Source organism: Nelusetta ayraudi, unplaced genomic scaffold (genome assembly GCF_046127955.1).
Source record: "Nelusetta ayraudi isolate G7.1 ecotype Tasmania unplaced genomic scaffold, CSIRO-AGI_Nayr_v1 ptg000140l, whole genome shotgun sequence".
Lineage (NCBI taxonomy): Eukaryota > Metazoa > Chordata > Actinopteri > Tetraodontiformes > Monacanthidae > Nelusetta > Nelusetta ayraudi.
This window is the reverse complement of record NW_027466190.1, coordinates 673875-696991: the sequence shown is the minus strand read 5'-3', so window position 1 is coordinate 696991 and position 23117 is coordinate 673875. Positions and strand designations below refer to the sequence as shown.

Here is a 23117-nt window from a genome sequence, read left to right as displayed (position 1 = left end):
TATCGCCTCTCGAAGAAGAGGAGGAGGAGGAGGAGGAGGAGGAGGAGGAGGAGCCCCTGCAGACTGGAGCAGTAATCACAAATAACACCCACGGCCTTGATCCCCGTCTGACCCGCCCGCTGCCCCCTGGAGGTGGCGTGCAGCGGCGGCGGCTCTCACCTCAGCGCCGCCCGCCAGCCCCGGGAGGGTTTTTGTGGCCACCGCCGCCGCCGCCGCCGCTGCCTTATCCGACTCCCGCAGGTGTTTGATGCTTAACAGCGACGCGGCACAGCTGAGCCTCTCGGACTTTATCGCGGCCGCGCCGGACGGATGTGAACGGGCGGGGACGGTGGAAATGTTCCAGCAGGGAACGAGCGCCTGTGATAGGACGGATGTTGCGATGGGGCGTGGGGAGGAGGGGGGCGGGGGGGCAGCGTGAAAAACTCTTGCTATGTGACTTTATGTGTTAGTGACAACCTTCTTCTGTTAACACCGCCTGTTGTTGGTGCCATGTGGTGCACACTAGATATATTATTTTGATCATTTTGTTCATCTTATACCCATTTTTCAGGTACCTTGTACTTATTCTAAATTGTTTTTGGTATCAGTTACGTCTTCACGAGAGAAGAGCTTCGCAAACCAAGTGGTCGTTTCCTCACACTTCACGTGTCCTGCAAATCCACTGTGTGCTACTACCCCGCCTCTGCACAAACACACAAGACTTGAATCTCAGCGATGCAGCAGCCGGGCCGCCGAGGCCTCACGCCTCAGATGTGCCTCGTCCGTCTTACTAACCTCCAGCAGAAAGAGGTTTCTTTCGGTCTGTCCTGGGATTTCATGACGAAAAGTAAGAAGCCGCACACAAACTGCAAGATGACCTTCGAGAAAAACACACACACACACACACACACACACACACACACACACACACACACACAAAGCAGAAGAGCAGAAAGGATTAGAGGAAGCGACAGAGCTGCTGCTAAAGAAGTTCTGCAGTCTGGCAGAAGTGGATGAAATGATGGAGCAGACAGCCGGGGAATAGTGACAATGAACCTGCAAGCTTTCAAAACCCCGGCTGAGATTCCAGGGATTGAGGACGGCTTCCGGGTGGCGTGCCAGGGTCACGGGGACGCAGCCGTCGGAGGCTCAGACACTTTGATGAATGAGTCTTTATCGGAAAGTCTGTCCTGACTTCACATCCTGAGCTCAAGCAGCTCACCAGACCTTGTTGTGGATGATGTCACGGCCCTTAAGCTCTCATTCTCACAATTATGAACTTGCAAGAAAAAGTAAAGAAAAAAAAAAAAAAAGGAAGAAAGAAAAAACGACTCTTTAGCCGTGAGCCACCTCTCGCCGAGTGATTTGTCTCCCCGAGCAAAAAAAGAAAAAAAAACAAGGAAGCCAAAAACAAATGGGCAGACAGGCGGGCCTGTCAGGCTGGTGGCTCCAGATGAAATGTGGTGTTTACTGAGATGGATCCCACGGGTGCTCTTTGCAGAACTAATCTACAACTCTTCATGGTACCCACCGCTTTTGCCATTTGTGTTAATGTGACAGATTGCCACGGATGGAAAACAAAAACGAAACCCAAACAAAACAAAAAAAACAAAAACGCACAAGCACTGAGGTTAAATGCCAAAGAAAATATGGAAAACAAACACATTCTCCCCCGTTTAAGAGAGGATTCTGTCTGGTGATTCTCAGCGCAGAGAGGGGTGGTTTTTTTTTTTTTTTTTTTTCTTACTCCGCTCTTCTGAGATATTCAAAATGCCTCTGCGAGACGTCCAGGAAGTTCATATATATGACGGGAGTTCAGGTTACGGAGCCGAGGGGAAAGTCAGTGGGAGAACCACGACATCACTCAGGGTCAGCAGCCCCATCAGCAGACAAAAAAATGTTGGTTTGAAAAAAAAAAAAAAGAAAAATCCTCTGGAATAAGCTCAGTGACATTTTTCTGCGCTAAAATGTAAAAAATAAAATATATAAAAAATAAAATAATAATAAATAAAATAAATAAAAAAATACATAGAGATTGAATATCTATGCAGGGCTGAGTTTTGCGGTCAGGGCGATTGTGGGTTTGGGCGAAATAATAAAAATGAAATAACTGCCATTGTTGAAGGAATGTTGAAACTGGGGCGAGGTGGCAGGGAGAGAGATAGCGGCTGTGGTCAACAGAAAGGGGGAAAAATGCGAGCAAATGCAGGTCGGCGACAGGAAGCAATTTGCAGAATGAAAGTTGGAGACGCAGCACGCAGACGACAAAACACAGGCAGCAGGCGAAAAGAGGACAAATACAAGCCGGCCAAGCAGAACCGCATTGTGCTGCTGCTGCTGCTGCTGCTGCAGTTTAGCCGCTGTGCAGCTCAGAGTCACTGGGTCATCAAGAATCAGAATCAGAATCCAATTTTTTGTTGGCCGGTGTGAACGCACTTGGAATTGGACTGTGTTTCTGTTGCGGACAGATGAAGGAAACACAGGGGGAAATAGAAACTGGGCCACCAAGCTGGAGGTGTGATCATCAGCTCTGGGCAGGTATCAGTGCCTTTTGTGACATCACAAAGGGACGATTTCCACAGATGCGTGTCTTGGCACACACTCAGGAAGAAGTAAAGGACGGACTTTTCCCATTTCCGGGAAGTTGATTGGCCAGATGAAAGGCACAGGTGTTGCTTCAGACACAAATATGTGTTGCGCGAGTTTTTGCACAATATGGGACCTTTGAAAAAAAAAAACCAACAAGTGGGGGTTGAATAGAAATGTGACAGGTGAATCCACCGGGTAGGCGTCTTGTGCAACCTTGTGTTCTCGAAATCAGCACAAAAAAAAAGAGAGAGAGGAGAAGAAAAAAAAAGTGGCATCAGTATTTCAAATGAAAAGGTCAGCAACTCCCCTCAGACACAGCAGAGTGTCTGAGTTATCACGCAGGAAACACAAGGGAGGGTTCGTCACACGGACGGTGGAGGAGGGAGGTGGGGGAGTGGGGTGAGGGGGAGTGGAGGAGGGGGATGGGGGGAGGGGCTCGCGAGTGAAAGAGACTGCGGCTGCCCGTGCGAAGGCGCCGCTGCCACCGCTGCCACTTATCCAGCCTGAAGTCCTGGCAGAACAAGACGGAAAGGTCACTGGCAGTGCCGGGCCAACCCCCCCCCCATCCCCGCCCCCACCCCCACCTACACACACACACCTGGAGCTGCCTCGTTACCTGGCCAACTGATCCAGATCAGCTCTCTGGGTTGGAAGAGAAACCAAGCCACAAAAAAAGAAAGATACAATGAAATAATGCAGCTGTTTTGTATTCGACCCGTTTGAACATGGCTGAGCTCTAATAGTCCCACCGCTGCTGCTGCTGCTGCTGCTGCTGCTGCAGCTGCAGGTCCTTCTCTCAGGTGCGTGCCGTCCCACTCCCCCACTTTAATTCGCAGTGTGGGTCCACCGGGCATTCAGGCCCCTGCGCCGGTGCAGCCAAGTCCTGGAGCCCATACTAATTATCCTGTGGGATTATTTTTCTAACTGATGTATTTAATCTGTCGAATGCGATTCGGCGGGAGGGAAGGCAGCGTTTAGATAAACTCGGAATGATTTAGCGGGAGGACTTTGCGGCGGTCCCCAGTGTCTGCGGCGTTCCGCTTGACGGCCTGGCAGCGCTGGGACTTGCTCCACTTATTGGAAATGATTTGGGCGAAGATTTGCAAACACTGCAAGGTTGTTGTTTTTTTTTGTTTTTTTTTTTGTTTTTGTTTTTTCCTGTACCGCCGCCACCCGCCTCCAATCCAATTAAACAATGCGGCTCTTATCGGCGACAGAGATATCTGTAAGGCACAACCTGCAGCGCTTGGTGGTACTTAAAAGCCATAAACACAAGACAAATGTTCATCAGCTGCACGCGGGAGCCCTCATCAGTCACACAGCAGATTATTGCCCCGTGCAGGGGAGTGCTGACGCCGGCACTGGAATATAAATGAACGCATTCTGATTGTGAGTTGGGTTGTTTTTTTTTATGCTGGCTACGGAGGCAACATCCGCAGATGAAACATTCCGGGTTCCCGTGCAAGTGGGACAATGTGGGGTGCGGGTGGGTGGGTGGGTGGGTAGTGCGGGGTAAGGAGGGGGTTAGACCGCTAGGAAGAGGGAAGGCCTGGGAAGTACAACAGCATCACCCTGTGGCCAAGGAATGTCATAACATGCGTGATAGAGATAGATAGATAGATAGATAGATAGATAGATAGATAGATAGATAGATAGATAGATAGATGGATAGATAGATATCGCCACCTTCTTTTTGCCCCTTTCAAACATGTGGAGGTTTCAACAAAGCATCAGTTCCAGCAGGAGGATGTAAAAACAAATGGTTAAATATGGGCAAAGATGAACATTTTAATTAAAAAAAATGTAAAAAGAAATATGGTATAAAGGACTTTTAAAACAGACATGCAGGCATGGCGGGGGGACGGGGGGGGGCTCCACATCTGCTTCCACGCCTGGCGATCTCGGGCCAATATCACCTAGCTTTAATCACCTGGTTTTAATAAGATCAAATCAAACCTCTTGCCCCGGCTCGTCCACTTGTCTCTGCTCCTGCACGATGTCCCTCAACATGTCGTGTTACGACTCTGCAGTGATACACCACTCCTGCAAATTCCTCGCCGAGCCGCGCGGGAGGAGGAGACGAGCTCATCAGGTCTGATTGTGTGAAGAATCTGGGCAGCTGGGAGTAAACAAACATGCAACTTCCCGCTGACCCCGTGTCCCAGACCATATGCCAGGGGAGGCCAGTGCCGGAAAAAAGTGCCAGGTGAGAGCGTTTTAATCACTTTTGAAATGAGCGATTAGAATAATTATTTCAGGGAGGAGGGATGGCTCCTGCTATTAACAACCCTCTGTTCAATATCAGAACAAATTAGTTCATGCTCATTAGTATGAGTTGTGCTTGCCTTGTGGTTTGGACAGCCTCCAGTGGGACCAGGCTTTATTACTCCCCGTGAGCAGAGCATGTAATTAGCATGCGTCAAGTGCTGTGTTTATATAATATGCACCTTACTCCCTCCTCAAAAGTGTAATTTAGAGACTGAGGAAGTTTTCACCTACCTGGTGGTGAAGGGCACGCAAGGCTAAATTTGGTGTGTGAATGGTCAATGGTACAATTGAATTAATTAAAAAAAAATCCAATAAAGTATATCATTTTTATTGGTAGTAGTGGTAGTAGTAGTAGTAGTAGTAGTAGTAGTAGCAGCAGCAGCCGCAGCAACAGCAGCAGTAGTATTGCACCAAGGCTTTATTGCAACTGCATTGAATTCTACAGTCCAAAACTTAGTTAAAGCGCAACAAAGAAACAAAATTATATTTTGAATATAACATATAATATCCATCATATAATAATGATGTTACATGAATAAATACATAGAAAAATAAATAAATAAATCTGTGTATTTTAGAACATGTCTTGTGGATTTTAACTTCCAATACGTATGCAAATTAAACAGATTTTATGAGTTAAAACATGAATTTAAAACAAAAATGTATATATATATATTGTATACTGTATACTGTTTTTATTACAGTTTTTGTTTCCTGAATTAATTATAAAGGTTAAACTATGACATGAATTTCTGGACGGGAAAAAAAAAAAAAAAAAAAAGGTCGGCCCTTTTATTCGTGCACCCTTCGTAGCGCAAGGGGGAGGGATTTTCAGGACGCACACACTTCCGGTTGGAGCTCCAGCTCCGGAGAATAAAAATACACCGCTGGTGAGCCAGCTCGGCGACAAGTGAAAAAAAAAAGTTATGCCTCGCTGCCAAGTGGATACAAACATGCAAACTCTGAAAATGGACGACACTCATCGGTTCTCACTCCATGTCTAGTCGAAAATATCCCCATGTCCAGAGAGCCGGCGCTGGCGACAAGTCAACTGCGAAGGGTTGGTTTGTTTCAGCTATCGAGTCCCGGTAGCTCGACTTAGCATCCGCATAGCGCTACCTGGCTATCAGCTAACAGGCCTCGGGCAGCTTTTATTCTCCCCCTCGGTCGCAGAGGAGCTGTCATTAAAGCTAAACTCTTCCCAGCTTCCGTTTGCGACAACGCCGCCGGGTTGGTTATATGTCTCCCGAGCGTTAAACGATGACTTTGAGCACTTTTTCACTTCCGGGAAGCTAGCGTCCCTGTAGCCGAGCTGCTGCGGCTGGCCAGTTGGTCGACCGCATCACACGGACCGACAGAAGGGTAAACGCGGTGCAAACAACGGTCGTCGTTGACGAGAGGTCGGGGCGAAAGGTTGACATCAGCCGTTAGTCGTGTTTATGTCCGTCTATCTGGTGTTGATGCTGCCCGTCAGTTGTCCAGCCGCTTGAGATGATTAACAGCGAGCTCAGCCTCTGAACTCTGAGGCTAACCATCAACATTCATGGTTCATTCTTTCTCCCCCTCTTTGCAGTAAATTACTACCTTACGTTAGCGAGTTATGGCTCTAGCATTACCAACCGGTGATATGCTTGAAACGCCTCCTGGGTATCCGTTCGAAGAGATCAACTATGAGGACATTGAAGTTGAAGAGGTGGGTAGGCTTGTTGTTGTTGTTGTTGTCGTCTTGACTAGTTGATAAAGCACTTTTTCAGCGTCACACCTAGTCAAATACTAGAATGCCCATATTGACGATGCTTTCAGGTGGTGGGACGGGGAGCGTTTGGAGTCGTCTGCAAAGCCAAGTGGAAAGGCAACGACGTGGCCATCAAGACCATCGAGAGTGAATCGGAGAGGAAAGCCTTCATCGTGGAGGTGACACTTTGAAACATAGTCCGACACACCGAGAGACTTTTGAAGGGTCTTTGCACGCATCATCAGATTGACTCAACGTCGCTTTTCTCCACCCTGTGTAGCTGCGGCAGCTCTCGCGCGTCAATCATCCCAACATTGTGAAGCTGTACGGGTCGTGTCACAATCCGGTGAGTGAACGTGTGCACCACGTCGCCGGTGACCAAGGTTGTTTTGTTTGTTGTTGTTTTTTTTTTTTGCCCTGTGTTCCTGATGACCTGTGTTCCTGCGCAGGTCTGCCTGGTGATGGAGTACGCCGAGGGAGGCTCGCTGTACAACGGTGAGTGGACATGTTTGCGTGTCGTCGGGGGGGTGAATCAGATGAGCTCTGTTCTGTTCAGTCGTGCTTTTAATGCAGTTTTGTAACTCATGAGCGGTGCCGATCCTGCCCCGGGATCAGTGAACTGGTGACGGCCCTGCACAGGCAACTCCTTTCCAACCAGTAGTTTATATTCACGTTCAGCTGACGTTGAAACAAACCATCGAGTCAGATTTTCACGTGATGTGCAAAAATTAAATCCAGATTTATTTTTTCTCTCTCTGAAAACTCAAGTTTCGATTTATTTTTTTTTTTCGGTAAAACTGCAAAAGACACCAAGAGTTGGAAGCCAGACTTTTCTACAGTATGTATTGGGACTATGTCTTTTGCTATGTTTCCACATGGCGTCTGTCTTGCTATATGGGACACGATGAGACAATGAAGCCGCTAACACTGCCTGCTTCGGAGCTGCTGGTGGCGTTTTAGCACCTGGTGTACGACCGCCCGCAAAGCAACACGCTGCTCCCACCCTGGCTCGTGGGTTTTTGTGAGGTGTTGGAATAAGTTTGTCGTGTTGCAAATCAGATTTTGATTTAAAAATCAATTACTCGCACAGCCCTTAGTGCTGTGTGTTGTTATTATTTTCAAAATTCCAGATAATGATTGGTGCAAGAGTCTCAGAGACGGCTGACTTAAGACAGCTGACAGGAGCTGCGTTGTCGCAACGCAGTCAAAACAACTAATGTGGCGAAAGCTCGGGGTTGCGGTGGGGTGGGGTGGGGGCCAGTACACCAGTAGAGGAACACCTGTCACTTTGATATCCGCCCTGACAACACAGCACGTCACGCCAGGCAAGAAATACAGTGGACTCGGTTATGCAACGCTGCCTGTTTTCTCAACACCTGAGTGGTCGGAACATTTAATCCCGACGTGGTTAAAAATCACATGTCCGAGGTTTACAATTACACTGTTTGCACGACACAATCACCTCCTAAATCCCTTCACAGCCACCTGGGGATTCCAGCAGAAGTGTGTTGTGACGTCTTTCAGTCTCTGAGTTTGGTTTTTGTTTTTTCCTCCCCCCCCTCCCCCCCGGAAGGAAAATCCGGACCTCCAGGAATCTATTTCTTTTATTTTGTGTGTCAGTGTTTGTGACTGTGCTCTCTCGTCCACAGTGCTGCATGGTGCCGAACCCCTCCCTTATTACACTGCCTCCCATGCCATGAGCTGGTGTTTTCAGTGCTCCCAGGGCGTGGCCTATCTCCATGGCATGAAACCAAAGGCTCTCATTCACAGGGACCTCAAGCCACCCAAGTATGCTGCTCCTCTTCCTCCTCCTCCTCCTCCTCCCTCTCACGCACACACCTGCCCACCTGAGCCTCTGAGCCTTGTGGTTTCCTCGTGGTTTCTCTTTGCATTTGTTGGATTTGGTCCCAGTTTGTCCAGTTTTCTTCACATTACTTCTCTATTACCAGTGAAGGTAGAAGGGTTGAGTTGGGGGCAGCTGGACTTGTGTTCTTGTGATCTTGAAGATGTTTCGCCTCCCATCTGAAAGGCTTCTTCAGTTCTCGGAGAGTCCCAGGTATCGAACCACCAGGAGGTGTGGGTGGCACTCAGGCTGATGGTGCCTACTATTAGCAAGGTGTTGATTTTTTTCAATAATAATAATACTACTAGGTACCATCAGCCTGGGTCCTACCCACACCTCCTGGTGGTTCAGTACCTGGGACTCTCCAAGCCCCTCCAGAACTGATGAAGCCTGAGGATGAGAGGCCAAACATCTTCGAGACCAGTTGCCCCAACTCAACCCTTCTACCTCAAGATGACCCGGATGACTGAGAACCTTCACAGACATCTATGACCAGTTCTTTAGAACCGCCCGCCCCCCCCTGCCCCTCCCACTCAGTCTGTGCTTTGACAGACATCCCAGTCAGAAAACTCTCCTTCAGAAGTAACGTTAACCCCTCCCTCCCTCCCTCCTCCTCCTCCTCCTCAGTCTGCTGCTGGTGGCTGGCGGCACCGTGCTGAAGATCTGCGACTTTGGAACGGCGTGCGACATTCAGACCCACATGACCAACAACAAGGGCAGCGCGGCGTGGATGGCCCCCGAGGTGTTTGAAGGTGAGTCACGAGCGGCGTCCCAATCAGCCACAGAGTTTCGGCGTTTTTTTTGTTGTTGTTGTTTTTCCCTGACTGCAGCCGCCGCGTCTTCCCCGGCGAAAAACGCCGCAGTTGGATGAGTCAACTCTTACTTTGGCAATCTTTCACCTTAATGGCGGCGGAGCGCTCCCAGCGCGGAGGCGTTAATTTTTAATTCATCACCGGCTGCCTGGCGCTCCTCCCTTATTGATGCATTCACCTACGCCGCTGCCAGAAGATGAATGGAGGAGATGCCGGTGGCTTTATTTCCCCCGGGACGCCGCCGTGTACAATTTGCGCTCCCGTTCGGCCGCCCAGCCACTGATGTATTTCTACATAAAGAGACGTGCGCTTGACTGGAGGGGTCGAGAGGAAGGGTGGACCGCGTCCAGCTCGTTGTCTTTGTTTTTTTTGTTTCCCCTCCCCTCTTACAAGACTCTGGCTGCGATTAAACAACTCACTTCTTGCCCTCGCGGTGAACTCCTCATAACTAATTTACAGTGTGGTGGGAAGTGCTGGGAGTCGGAGCACCTCGGCGCAGCAGCTTTATGGCCGCAGAGCGACGTGCACTTTAATTCTGCAATAATAGGCCCGGTGATTAAGCAAGACGGAGGAAAATAAAAATTGCTCCCTCTGTTATTCTCGCCCTTCCTGAGGAGAGAGAGAGTGAGATCAAATCTGCTGCACACACACACACACCCCCCCCACCTCCTCCACTCTGCTGTCACTTCGAAAGGTTCTGTGATTTCTGCGATGACTGAATCGTCGAATTGGCTGCTAAAAAGAAAAAGTGTGAAAAGTGCAGCTGAAGTGCAGAATGTGGTGAAGTTGAGTGGGGAGAATCCTGGCGGTGCAGTCGGCAGCACGCTGAGCACGACTGTGACTGTGCACCACATGATGAGGCTGCGCTGCCAATTCTGCCTCATAGTGTCCTGCTGGACTGTGTTGACAGCATTTAAAACATTTTTTAATAAAATAAAAGCATTTACACAAACATTTAATTGCAGTAAATTTAAGTGGAAAAAAACTGAATTGGAATAAAACCGCAATACTGATGAAACCTGATCTGAACTCCGTCCACAGAGACTTTACTTTCATCTGCCTTGTCAAGCGAACCCCCCCCCCATACACACACACGCTTTTTATTTATTTATATATTGATTTCTTTTCTGACGCGTGGCTTTGCCTTCTGCCGCCGTGTGTTTGCAGGCAGCAATTACAGCGAGAAGTGCGACGTGTTCAGCTGGGGCATCATCCTGTGGGAGGTGATCACTCGCAAGAAGCCCTTTGATGAGATCGGAGGACCGGCTTTCCGCATCATGTGGGCCGTGCACAACGGTAAGCCGCGGCTCTCTGTCTGTCTGTCTGTCTGTGTGTGTGTGTGTGTGTGTGTGTGTGTGACAGCTGGAGCCCGAGGTTGCAGCAGGCCGTGTTCAGCCGTCAGCCTGTCTCTGGCCTGCGAGCAGGAAGTGCCAGACGGGACCTGGAGGCAGCGCGCGGCCGCACCGCCGTCCCTGCGCTGCATCCTGAGCAGGAAGCAGGTGGCTGGTGCAGCATGCTAATGGGACGCTGATAACACCTGGGGACGAGGCTTAATGTTCCCGCACGCCTGAGTCATTACCGACTCGTTCGGCGTCACACTCGCAGCGTCACCGGGCTTGTCAGCCGCCACGCCACATACTATTTCTCCCTCTGACTCGCCGTGTGAGGGATTATTTTCTCTCTCTCTCTGTGTCTCGCTGGCTCCCAGGCACCAGGCCGCCTTTAATCAAGAATCTGCCCAAGCCCATAGAGAGCCTAATGACTCGCTGCTGGTCCAAAGATCCCTCTCAGAGGCCCTCCATGGAGGAGATAGTAAAGATCATGACTCATCTGATGAAGGTTAACACACACACACACACACACACACACACACACACACACACACAGAGTGCTCAGGCTGGTAGGCTTTTTTTTTTTTTTTAATACAAATCATTCTGCTTCCTCTATACATATTATACTTAGACCACGTTTGCTCGTGGTCTGACCCATTGACATATTAAATCTTTTTTTCAGTCATTAGCTGTGTTTCCATGACCCCTAGTATTGCGCAAGACCTAAATATGGCAACAGATGGAAAAAAGCTCAACATGGAAAAACTTGCAAAAACGCCTGCAAATCAAAAATTCTTTAGAAATATCGCATTTATTTTGCGGGAAAACTGTCATGGAAGCGCAGCTGTTGTTCCATGACGTGCTAAGCGAATACATTTTAAAGTGTTTGTGTCGTTCACACGAGCCCAGGTGGCTGGGTTCTCCTCAACAGGAAGATGCGTTGTGAGCAAGATGTCATTCTCACACAGACTCTTTGTTCCTCAGTACTTCCCGGGCCACGATGAACCCCTGCAGTACCCCTACCAGTATTCAGACGATGGCCAGAGCAACTCTGCAACCAGTACAGGTGCAGCCAGAGACTCCTCGGACCTTTCGACCTTCAGTGATGGCCCGGAGAAAAAGGCCAGGGAAGAATGAAAGCCTGTGTTTTATGAGTGACAGGTTCCTACTTGGACAACATCGCCACCAGTATGAGCAACAGAAGCGACGCTAACATGGAGCACAGCGACTCGCAAGGCAGCAACGACACCATCAAGATCACGCCTCAGTTTGCTCACCACTTCAAGCCAAAGGTGAGTCGTGGTCGTCGTGGTCGTCGTGGTCGTCGTGGTCGTCGTCGTGGGTGCGATTTGCAACATTCTGCAGCTCCGTACGCAAGCGCATTGCTGCCACCCTAGAAAAACGTGACTTACGTTATCATTATCACGTAAAAAAGTTATTAAAACTATCGCGTTATTTCGTGATAATTTTCACGTTGTTTTGTGATCGTTTCACGTTACAACGTGAAGATTATCATGAAATATTGCGATTTCTTTTTTACGTGATAATTTTCACCTTATTTCGTGATAGTTTTTTATTTACTTTGTGGAAATTTCACGTTATGACTTGAAAATTATGACGTTATTTTGATAATTTTAACGTAAAAACATGCTGCCACGCTAGATAAAAACAGGTTCTCAGTATTACGTTAAAACGTTAAAATTGTTCTGAAAAAACGTGATAGTTTGACGTTATGATACTGAGCCCTGTTCTTTTTTCTTTTTTTTCCCCTAGCATGGCAGCAATGCGCTTCCGAATAACTCCGAGTCCTGATTCCATTTTTTTTCCCCCCCGTGCAGGGAGACCCGTTGAGGACTCTGCCTCTGTCCAGAGGGGGCAGCGTGGAGAGTCTGCCGGCGCGGACGCAGTGCCTGGCGTCGTCCGACAGCAAACGAATGAGCGCCGACCTGTCGGAGCTGCTGGAGCCCAAGGTGCCGTTTGCCCCCGCAGGTAAGAGCCGAGGTGACGCACAGCAGCAGGGCCACGCGTGAAATCAGAGCCGCTCGCTGAGAGGACAGTCAAGAAGCGGCTGACGCATCGCCTCTCATGTATTTTTAATTCACATTTCACTTTGTTGAATGGAAAGAAGAACCCCTCCCCCCCCCCCCCTCCCTCGATAGTGGAAAGGCATTCATCACTACAAGCGAACTCCTCGTGACACACGTTCATCACGGAAGCTCCTCAGGGCCAAACTGTCCACCCATCTGCTTTTAATAGCCCCGACAGAAAGCAGAGCCACACGCTGGAGCTCCACACGTACGCTAACTTTTCAGCTGTAGCTGATGGGGAGAAAGTCGTCCGTCGCTCCAGACAGAAACACACAGACCTTGGGATCCTGAGAGCCTCTTTAACTGCGTTAGCTAAGCAGCTGCGGAGCCGAGGGCTCTCATTGTCGCAGAGGAGTTGATCCCTGCAAGCAGCTGCGGACGCTGCTTGTTGTTTTTTTGTTTTTTTTATTATTATTATTGCTCTGCGCAGCACCTGGAATGACGGCGGTGTGCATGCTGCCTCTTGCATGTGTGCGGCTCCAGTCCAGGGGGCGCCGTCGCTCTCCAGTCCGCTGCATCTGCATGCTTCGTGTTTGTGTTGCCAGCTGTATGTACGTGTGTGTGTGTGTGTGTGTTTGTGCGTGCGTGCGTGCGTGCGTGTGTGTTTTTGCAGCAGCCCCTCAGTATAAACGAGGCCACCGTAAAACGGCGTCCTTTGGCACCATTCTGGACGTCCCCAAGATCGTCGTCACAGGTACCAGCAGCTGGGCGAACCAGCGGGCCTCCTCGGACCGGCTGGCTGCGGCCTGCTTGGCTCAGTCTCTGGGTTGCTGGCTGCTGTGCGCTGATGAGGTCATCTCACGTGTGTCTCATGCGCCTCATATGGGGCGGGAAAAATGAAGAAGGAAAAAAAAAAAGTGAATTTTCGATGAAATTCCGCCAGATTTGAGGCGACTGACAACACACCAGGGAGGCCTCGCGTCCTCTGTGCTGCTCTGTCTGCCGTGGACGGAACGGCGGCGCAATCTCCCGCTGCGGTGCCACCGCGGTGACAAGTCCAGCTGGAGCTGATCCATGCCAGCGTTTCTCAACTGGTGGGTCGCAACCCAAGAGTGGCTCACAGGGCTGTTTTGGTCGGGTCGCGGCCTCGCGGGCGGTTGCCTGATTTCAAAAGACATCGATACATGAACGCACATGGAATTATGGAGGAAACAATAAAAGTGTAAAATTACTCAAACACGTTTTATGTTCAGATTCTTCACAATAGCCTCCTTTCATCAAAAGCAATGTTGGGCTTTTATTTTGCAGGATTCATAATCAAATTCAATCATTTCAATGCTTTATTTACGATACAGGACAGGAAGTGCTCAGGCTCGCTGGCGTTTCTCTTTTTGCAGAATAAGTTTGGGTTGCGACTTCATGGCTCCAGAGACTCCACCAGTTGAGAACCACTGGTCTGTGGTGACTGTTTCCTCTCTCAAAAAAGACCAAATTCAGATGGGAAGCGGAGCAAAAACACACTTCCATCCATCATCAGGTCACCTTCTCAAGTTTTCCTCCTTAAAAAAAAATCATAAGAAAAAAGTGGAAAAAATGAATAAATTCAAATCTAGAAGACGCAACTTTTGCCTCAGACTGTCACCGTGGTACCGTGGAGACGACTTCGCCGCTCCGTCCGCCGCCGCTCTGTGGTCTTCGCTCCTGGTCAGCGGGACGAGAGTTAACGCCGTCTCATCTGCGGCCACATTCCCGGTCCCTTCGTCCTCATTCCCGAGCGACTGCGGGACGGCGAATCCCATCACGCGTCCACAAAAACCCCACAAAGGGACGAGTGGACGGAGGTCCGTGGCATCATGTGACCACAGATGAGAGACGGCGCCCTAACTCATGGCCCCGCCCCCTCTCCTCCCCGCCTTCCCTCTGGCTTGGCTGCGGCGCACCGGCTGAGCTCGACCTTGTCTTCCGTGCGTGGAGGACAGAAAGGAGGCATGACTAATTCCCCCCCTCCCCCCACCCCCAACACCCCCCCCCCCTCCAGCCCTCCTGCTCCCTTTGCATTCATTAACTTTGGGAAACAGTCATTTTGATGAATTCCTCTGGCAGCGGGAGGGGTGGCGGCTATTATTACGGTCAGGGATGTGGGTGAGAGGAACGGGGACGACGACGGCGAGCGGATGTGATTCTATTTTGGAGTCTCGCTGAGACCCGGCCAGTCAATAAATGATGTGGTTGGGTTGGCAGCGAAGGTCGGCGGGTGCATTCCCGCAGCCAATCAGTGCGTACGGCTGCGGAGCGTCTTCCAGCACCGTCCCTCGACATCGTGAAGGAACAATCGCACACACGTTTCACATGGAGAGTGAACATCGAAGGTCCGTCCACACCGCCAGCAAGTTTACATGGAGCGGGGGGGGGGGAAGCAGCTGTTATTTTTTTTTCTCTCTCGTGTTGAATTTTGCGGAGGCGACGAGCCGAACGGCTGGACCTCTGACCAATCACAATGATGTTGGCACGTCGATGACGCCGCATCAAAACTTGGGGAAAGTTCTCTCCCTCTGCAGACACGGAGCCAGGTGAAGGAGCAGGCCAAGGTTCACCGGGGAAGATTTGTGTACTTCCATGGCGTAGAAGGCGGTGGTTCGCTTTACCCACATGAAACCAAAACTTCTACGTCGCCACACTTAAAAAAAATAAAAAATAAATCATATCTGTTTGGCATCGACATGCCGACATCGTCTTGGTTGGTCGGAGGGCCGGCCGTTCACTTTTTCACCACTGCAAAATTCAACACAAGAGTGAAGAAATAAAAGCCGCCTTTCCGCTGTGTGGGAATCCTCTGCCGGCGTGTCAGGACCTCGAGAGTCGGTGCCTGACTCGGGAAGTGTTTGCCGGCACAGCAGCGGAGAACGTCGCAACGAGTCGCCAGGCAGAGCAGCAGGCCGAGAGCGACGCAGGAGATGTTTGTTTCCACTCTGCAGTTTGTCTGCGCCGTTCCGCTGATGCTCCCTGAGGGCCAGCAGCCTGTGTGTTGCTACTAGAGTGTGTAAAGTCACACACTGTCACACTTTAGAAAACAAAATGCACCCTTGTGGGCCTCCCTCTAGACTTTCTGTGTTTGAGTGCGGATTTGAGTGATAGATTTTCCTGTTTTCATCCCCCTCCCTCGTGTTTGCCAGTGTGCTCTGTGGATTTAGAGTCACTTCCAATGTAGAACTTCTAAAGGGACAATTTGACAAATCAACCCCAAAAAATTCACAGCAGCTCTTACATCAACCGAGACTGAGGCGCTCCAGAAGTTCTGCTGGAAAAGGTCCAAATGTCTCAGTCTGCTCAGTCTGACATTCAGCCACTGCAGCCTTTTTCAGATGCAGATTCCAAAAAAACAAAATGTTCCCCACCAAAGATGTAGCCAATTAGGAAACTGTAGGTGTAGTGAGCTGGTGAACCAGCGGCCAAACCAGACACAAACACAAGGCTCACACGTGTGGACGAGGCCTGGTTCTGGTCGAGGCCTGGTTCTGCAGAGCAGAAGTGAAGCTGCTGGTCTGCTGGTTGGAGATCAGTTGAGTGGATGAACCAACTGGTGATAACCGGCCGTAGTGGCAGCTGTCCCTGTGTGTGTGTGTGTGTGTGTGTGTGTGTGTGTTGCTCTGTAGGTGTGGCTCTCCCTTAAGTAAACAACAGGGGGCCACCAATCTCCTGCCATCGCTAACCGACCCCCCGCCCCCCTCCCCTCCTCCACTGGGTCTCTCACTGCCTCCCCCGCTGGCCTCCCTCCTCTCCTGCAGCCTCCTGCGAGCCCCAGAGACGTCGCTCCGTCCAGGACCTGCCCGGCATCGGCTCCGAGTCCAGCCAGGTAGGTGTGTGTGAGTGTGTGTGTGTGTGTGTGAGAGAGCGAGAGAGAGAGAGAGAGAGGGAGAGAGAAGGAAGGTTTAGGTTGCATGGTTGTCCGGCAGTGACCGACCCTGGAGGGTGGGGTGGGGGGCGGAATGTAAAGTTGCGCAATATAAAGTTACAGCCGTTTGGACGCAGCTGCCAGAGCTGCTCGTGTCCAGTGGCTGCAGTGACTGCAGTGACTGGGATCACTGTGAGCAGCCTCGCACCCGCTAGCTGCGTTCCCGTGACGGTTTTTCCGCATAATAAAAGCCGTGTTTCTAAAATTCCGAGGTAGCGCGACCAAGTTTCAAATTGCGATTTGCAGGCGTCGGCGTAATTCTGGTCCAATCTCGTCCGGCGAGACCCCACTGCGTACGTCACGTCCGCTGACGTGTAAATGCCAGAAAAGTGTTTCCATGACACTTTAGCGATATTCCTCCGTATGGATCCGTGTGGAAAACCGTCTGATGAGAGTCCAAACCTTTCAGCCACGTCTGAGAGGTTTTCCCAAGTTCAGTTGTTTGCATCGCCAGGTTTTTATTGCCGTATTTAGGTTTTGCACAATTCCAGGGGTGACGGAAACGCAGCCACTGACACTGCACTCGCTCCCTTGACTCTTATCAGACTGCAAATCCTGGCTGCCAGTTCAAACACGGCTGCAACGACTTCAAACTGACTCTTGAATACGAGCAAGAATTTCCCTCCGCAAAAAAATAAAATGAAATCGGCTTTTTCGAGCCTCATGGATTCTCATTGATCTGCTGACTGAAGGCTGCTGCTGCAGCAGCCTTCAGTCCAGACTTCCGCTCTTGTTACAATCATCATCATTTTCATTCCTCCACGTCTCCTGCCGTCTGTGTGCAGACATTGAAGGCGACTGGAGGCGTCTGTGTCAGCGGGGTGAAGGGCTGAGAGAAAGCTGTCAGACTCCAACAGCATCATCGACTCTCTCAAGACTTTGTGACGGCGGCGAGGCCCGAGCGGAAAACGGAAAATGCGTCAACGTTGCTGGCAAAATGGCAAAATGTTGTGCGAGTGATGAGTGGCGCTCAGTCTTCACTCGCTCCACTGTGAAGGAGGCGTGCGTAGCGTAAAGATGAACTAGGCCCGAACCCCAGCGGGTCTGATTTATTCTCCTTCTCTCTGAAGGTATTTCCGTCTGTCGCTTCTCCTCCTCCTCCTCCTCCTCACCGATGTTTCACTGACGGTGGCTCTCCAAAGCGCTTCCCTGCGTTCTCTTGTCAATCCTGCGAGGTGTGGGGGGGGGGGGATTCGAGGGGGCGTCGCCAGATGCGACGAGTCTTTTGACACGGCAGCCCCCGAGAACGCTGAGAAGCGTTGAGGAGCTTCAAAGCGCCTTCAGATGGAGAGAATCTTCCTCCTGCTCCTGGCGGCACAAACGCTCAGATGTGTGCGCTTGGAAAGTTCACCCAGAGTTCAGCGGTTGGAGAAGCCGCCGCGGCAGAAGAGGAAGGCCCCGTCGGGCGGCGGCGGCGGCGATGGCGGAGCTCGCTGACGGGTGAACACACCGGGATGCCGTTTTAATTAGAAGCTTTCATGGGTTTGTGTCGGAGCAGCAGTGCAGCCGTCGAGGGCTCGACTTCACTTATTTACGAGATGGATTTTATGAGCGTGTGAGACTGAGTGAGATCAAGAGATTTTGATATTTTCACTCAGGTGCTTTAAACCTGAAAAAAATATATTCAAGCACTTTGGATCCATCCATCCATCCATCTTCTGCCGCTTTATTCAGAGTCGGGTCGCTGGGCCAGCAGTCTCAGCAGAGACACCCAGACTTCCCAGACTTCCCTCCAGCTCATGGAGCAGGACCCCAAGGCCTTCCCAGGCCAGAGACCTGGTTCCTCTAGCGTGTCCTGGGTCTCCATGGAGGTCTCCTCCCAGTGGGACCTTCCTGGAACACCTCTCCAGGGAGGGAGGCGTCCAGGAGGCCTCCCAGACCGATGCCCGAGCCTCCTCAGCTGGCTCCTCACCATGTGGAGGAGCAGCGGCTCTGCTTCCAAGCTCATTTCGGCCGCTTGTATCCGCAATCTCGTTCTTTTTGGTCATCACCCAAAGCTCATGGCCAGAGGCGAGGGTGGGAACATAGATCAACCAGTAAATGGAGAGCTTGGCCTTTCAGCTCAGCTCCTCCTTCACCACCACAGGTCGGTGCAGCGACCGCATCGCCGCAGACGCTGCACCGATCCGCCTGTCCGCCTTCCCCTCGCTGGTGAACAAGACCTGGAGATGCTTGAGCTCCTCCTCCACCTCAGGCAGGGCCTCTCACTCTGGATCACTTGCAGTTTTCTCGGGGGTTAGTCCTGGTTTGAGTGTGAGTCGTGTGGAGTTGCGTGCGCTTGAAGGCAGGAACAGAAGGTGTTTGTTTCTCGGTGACTGACGGCCGCCGTGTCCACGTTGCAGGGGAGCAGGAACAGCAGCCGCTCGTCCAGCCCCAGCGTGTGGAAGAACGACCTGACAGGTGACTACCATCATCATCATCATCACTCCCAAACTACCTTTTCTCTCCAGTTGTAATGTGTCGGAATGAGATGATTTTTCTCTCTGCTCTGATTCTACAATGTGGAAGTGTGGAGAAGACCTCTTTATTTTTTCATTCATGAAAGTAAAACCAGCTTGTTTCTTTTCTTCTTCTTTTTTTTTCCACCCGCCGCCTCTCAGACACTAACGGCTCCGACAACTCCATCCCCATGGCCTATCTCACCCTGGATCATCAGTTACAGGTGCGTCACTGGGAGCCCACGTCTCCCTCGAGGTCGTGGTTAAATCTGCGTCCGGGGCCTCCAGAGCTCCTCCGGGCTCAGCTTCATTACGAGGGGATTATTCCAGCAAAAAAGAAAAAAGAAAAAAAAAACACGGCCGGCTTCTAAAAATGGAGTTGTGTGGTCCAGCAGGCCTCCGCGGTATAAATAACATCCTGCACGGCGCAACCAGGGCCTCCTACCCTCACTGCAGGCATGCTTATGTGACGCCTGCGTGTTTATTACAGATGTCTTTACTGTGTGTAGCTTGCATTGCTTTGTTGTGTCGTTGTAAAGTGAAGAAAGGTGCGTCAATAAGATGTGTTATCACTGGTGTGTGTGTGTGTGTGTGTGTGTGTGTGTGTGTGTGTGTGTGTGTGTGTGTGTGTGTGTGTGTGCAGCCCCTCACCCCCTGCCCCAACTCCAAAGAGTCCATGGCTGTGTTCGAGCACCACTGCAAGATGGCCCAGGAGTACCTGAAGGTGCAGACGGAGATCGCCCTGCTCATCCAGAGAAAGTAGGTCTTGCAGGCACACACACACACACACACACACACACACACACTTGCTGATTACTGCGAGGAAGCTGGGGGGGGGGGGGGAGTAAAATGAAACCACTGTTGATGGGAAATCAATGCTCCTGCTTTTAGCCGCTTTCTGCTTAATTACAGCCCAGTAAAATGTCCATTATCTGAAGGTCGGCAGTTTGACTGTGGGCTCTGGTTGTGGAGTGTGTGACCTCTGGGGGTCACCACAATGAAAGGCCTCTCCACAAGCCCCGCGTGTCCAGCCAGTGAGCTCGGCTGATATTTATAGAATGTGGCAGACGAGACGTTTCCTCCCCCAAAAGAAGTTCCCACAAAGTATCCGTGCGGCTGCGTCTGCGTGGGCCGTCTGCAGAGACGGAACCTTGACGGCTGTGCTCGGCGTTGCAGGAAGGAGCTGACGGCCGAGCTGGACCAGGACGAGAAGGACCAGCAGAACACGTCGCGCCTGGTGCAGGAGCACAAGAAGCTGCTGGAGGAGAACAAGAGTCTGTCCACCTACTACCAGAAGTGCAAAAAACAGCTGGACCTGATCCGAGTGCAGCAACAGAAGAGGCAGAGCACGTCGTGAGGGGGCGGTGGGGGGCGGAGACTCACGTCCAGACTGCTTCCAGCCGCCCACCACCACCACCTCCGCTGTTTGTCCCGCTAACACTACCCCCCCCCCCCCCCCCCCCCCAACACACACACACACTTCATGCTCCCGCTCCAGTCAAGAGACCTGCATTCGACTGTGTCTTGCATGCTGCGTCCCTCCACGTGTCCAGCAGGGGGCTGTAAAAACTTTTGCACATGACTCACAGCGTCTTGTGGGAGACCCTTGTGAAGATCCTCGTAAAGATCCTCCGACAGACCCTCCTGCAGATCCTACTGCAGACCCTTGTGAAGATCCTCCTGCTCTCCTACAGACGACCCAGCAGATCCTCCTGCAGACCCTCCTGCTCTCCTGCAGATCCTCCTGCTCTCCTGCAGATGATCCAACAGACGACCCAGCAGATCCTCTTGCAGATCCTCCTGCTGCTGCTGCGCTCTAGGAGCCACCAACTCTCTCCTCCTCTTCCTCCTCTTCCTCAGTGTGATGAGAATCGGAAACGTTTGCTCTCAGGGCCTCTGGGCGGCTGCCATCAGTCTTTGTGTGTGTGTGTGTGTGTGTGTGTGTGTGTGTGTGTGTGTGTGTGTGTGTGTGTGTGTGTGTGTGTGTGAGTGAGAGAGTGTGTGTGTAGTTTTTGCGGGCATGCCTTCCACCAGAATGTGAAAATTAAGACGAATGCAACAAAGGCTTTAAAGAAGAATCACGCATAAACAGATCAAAGTGTTCTCCTCCAGCTCCACTATGATGCCCTTATTATTATTATTATTATTATTATTATTATTATTATTATTATACTCCTCTCTGATTGGTCCCTCAGCCGACGGCCACCACCACCGCTTCTCATCAGTTTGTGACAAGAGGGGACGAGAAGCTCCTCACTCGCGCTTTCAGCCTCTCTGGTGTTCTGTGCTGGAAAATCTCTCTGGGTTTTTATTTTATTGAATTCTATTTTATTTGTTGGTTCTAGTCGGCCGTAGTTTGTTTTGTAGTTGTTTCCTTCTTTTCTCGGACTCTGGACTGGTCTGAGGACAGAAGCAGCTTGTAGCCCCGCCCCCCAGACTCCCTCCTCCTCCTCCTCGGCCTCAGCATCCAGTTTGTTTTTAGTTCACATGTGGCCTTAGGAGTTGCCTGTATTTTAAAGTGCTTGTTTTACGTGACATTCTAGTGTGGATAAAACTAACTACAAAAGCTGTTAAAAAGAAAAAAAAAAAAAAAAAAAAAAGACAAGCAAAAAGCTATTTTTAATGTATTGGAGGTTGAATGGGGCCTTTGAGGGGGGGTGTTGGAGAGTGTGTGTCAGCGAGCTGTGCTATCATGTCAATGTTCCCCCACCAGCTCCAACGTCCAGACCAGGACGTGGTGAACTCTGAAAAAGAAAGAAGAATTGTCGGGTTTTTATGTTTCCAGTCTTTTATTCTGGAGGGTCTCGTATCAGTCACTCATTTTTTTTTGTTTTCTTTTTTTGTTTTTTCTTTTTGCACAATCACTTTTCTTGTTTTTGTCTGGTCACGTACCAAAAAAAGGAAAAAACAAGTTTCAAACAATCCTGTTTATAAAAGCGTGAAGACTCAACGTCTTTATTTTGAAAAGGTGTTGTACAGAAGTCTCTCTCTCTCGCTCTCTCTCTCTTCCCCCTGTTCTTCTTCTCGTCATCCGACAAGCAGCACACTTCTGTCCAGCCTTCCGTAGTGACTTACCGCCAACACAGTGACTGACTGACAGCAAAGAACGTGTTATGAAATTAAAGGAATGATAAAAAACTGAAAAAATAAAGGGGGAGTGTCTTGGAGCCTGACAGCTGCGTCGACTCGTCTGCAAGGAAAACAAACTGAGTAGCATGAAGTCCAATCAAGTCAATGCTCAACAGCTGGAAGACATTTTATTATCATTATTATTAGTAGTAGGAGTAGTAGGAGTATTCAGAATGGCATTTTCAGTTCATTGTCATTTCAAATATTTAATTCAGGAATCTGGAGTGAAATGCAAATCCAAGTAACAATGCATTGTTTGAGTTGGAGACAGAATTTTTCATTTACGGTCATCACTTCGTCTTTATCGTTGATATTTTTCAGGTGTTGCTGCTAGTTGGTCACCTGACCAAGGTAGCCAATGAAATGTGCCAGGCCCCTCCCCCGACCCCTGTCTTGAAGGAGACTCCCAGAAGAAGAAGAAGGTTGAGCAGCTGGCGTGAGGTTGTAGAAATTACAAATGTGATCATCAGATGTTCAGTCGTGTCCCTGCTGACATCTGAGCCAGTGTCTGATGGGGGGGGGCACTCTGCTCTCAACCTGCTTTATTTGTCATTAATGATGAAAAGCTGTAAGACTTGAGGATGGTCAGAATGAAAGCTCTCTTCCAGACACTGTTCTGAAGTGTTTATGTATGCAGTATAGAAATATATATGTATATATATATATAAATTATATATATATGTATATGTATATGTGTATATATATATATATATGTATATGTGTATATATATATATATATATATATATATATATATATATATATATATATATATATATATACACACACACAAATGTATGCCTATATATCCACTACCAGTCAGAGGTTTGGACGCACCTTCTCATGCAGTGCTTTTTATTTCATTTTAATGACTCATTACATAGATTCTCACTTACGGGATCAAAACAGTGAATGAATGAAACATTTGGGATTGTGTAAAACATGTCATATTTAAATTTCTTCCAAATCGCTACCCTTCATATAAAAACATGTAGGGTTATTTAACAATGTTTTCT

At 49.9% G+C, this 23117-nt stretch overlaps 1 protein-coding gene across 3 annotated transcripts; it reads left to right on the top strand.

Moving 5' to 3' along the window:
- The first annotated feature begins 5679 nt into the window (after positions 1-5679).
- On the top strand, positions 5680-21018 carry map3k7 (mitogen-activated protein kinase kinase kinase 7). Of its 3 annotated transcripts, XR_012925334.1 has the most exons (19): positions 5680-5896; positions 6410-6529; positions 6640-6750; positions 6852-6917; positions 7021-7066; positions 8221-8359; positions 9042-9166; positions 10394-10522; positions 10935-11065; positions 11542-11623; positions 11719-11849; positions 12396-12546; positions 13258-13338; positions 16370-16437; positions 18879-18936; positions 19137-19198; positions 19618-19733; positions 20151-20582; positions 20678-21018. XR_012925334.1 is itself a non-coding variant. In XM_076013016.1 (18 exons), the coding sequence occupies exons 2-18, from the start codon at positions 6437-6439 to the stop codon at positions 20329-20331; spliced, it is 1770 nt and encodes a 589-aa protein (XP_075869131.1). In that variant the 5' UTR covers positions 5915-6249; positions 6410-6436; the 3' UTR covers positions 20332-20425. The 3 variants fall into 3 exon arrangements, 2 of the variants coding, with proteins under 2 accessions (XP_075869132.1, XP_075869131.1); XM_076013016.1 differs by lacking the exons at positions 5680-5896; positions 20678-21018 and adding an exon at positions 5915-6249 and having other exon boundaries at positions 20151-20425; XM_076013017.1 differs by lacking the exons at positions 13258-13338; positions 20678-21018 and having other exon boundaries at positions 5681-5896; positions 20151-20425.
- Positions 21019-23117: the final 2099 nt, after the last annotated feature.

Bases quoted from the DNA above. Each gene is read 5' to 3' on its own strand.
- map3k7 (XM_076013016.1), top strand. From the start codon at position 6,437: ATGGCTCTAGCATTACCAACCGGTGATATGCTTGAAACGCCTCCTGGG. The intron at 10,523-10,934 runs GTAAGCCGCGGC...GCTGGCTCCCAG, and splicing joins CATGTGGGCCGTGCACAACG to GCACCAGGCCGCCTTTAATC. The intron at 18,937-19,136 runs GTGACTACCATC...GCCGCCTCTCAG, and splicing joins GTGGAAGAACGACCTGACAG to ACACTAACGGCTCCGACAAC.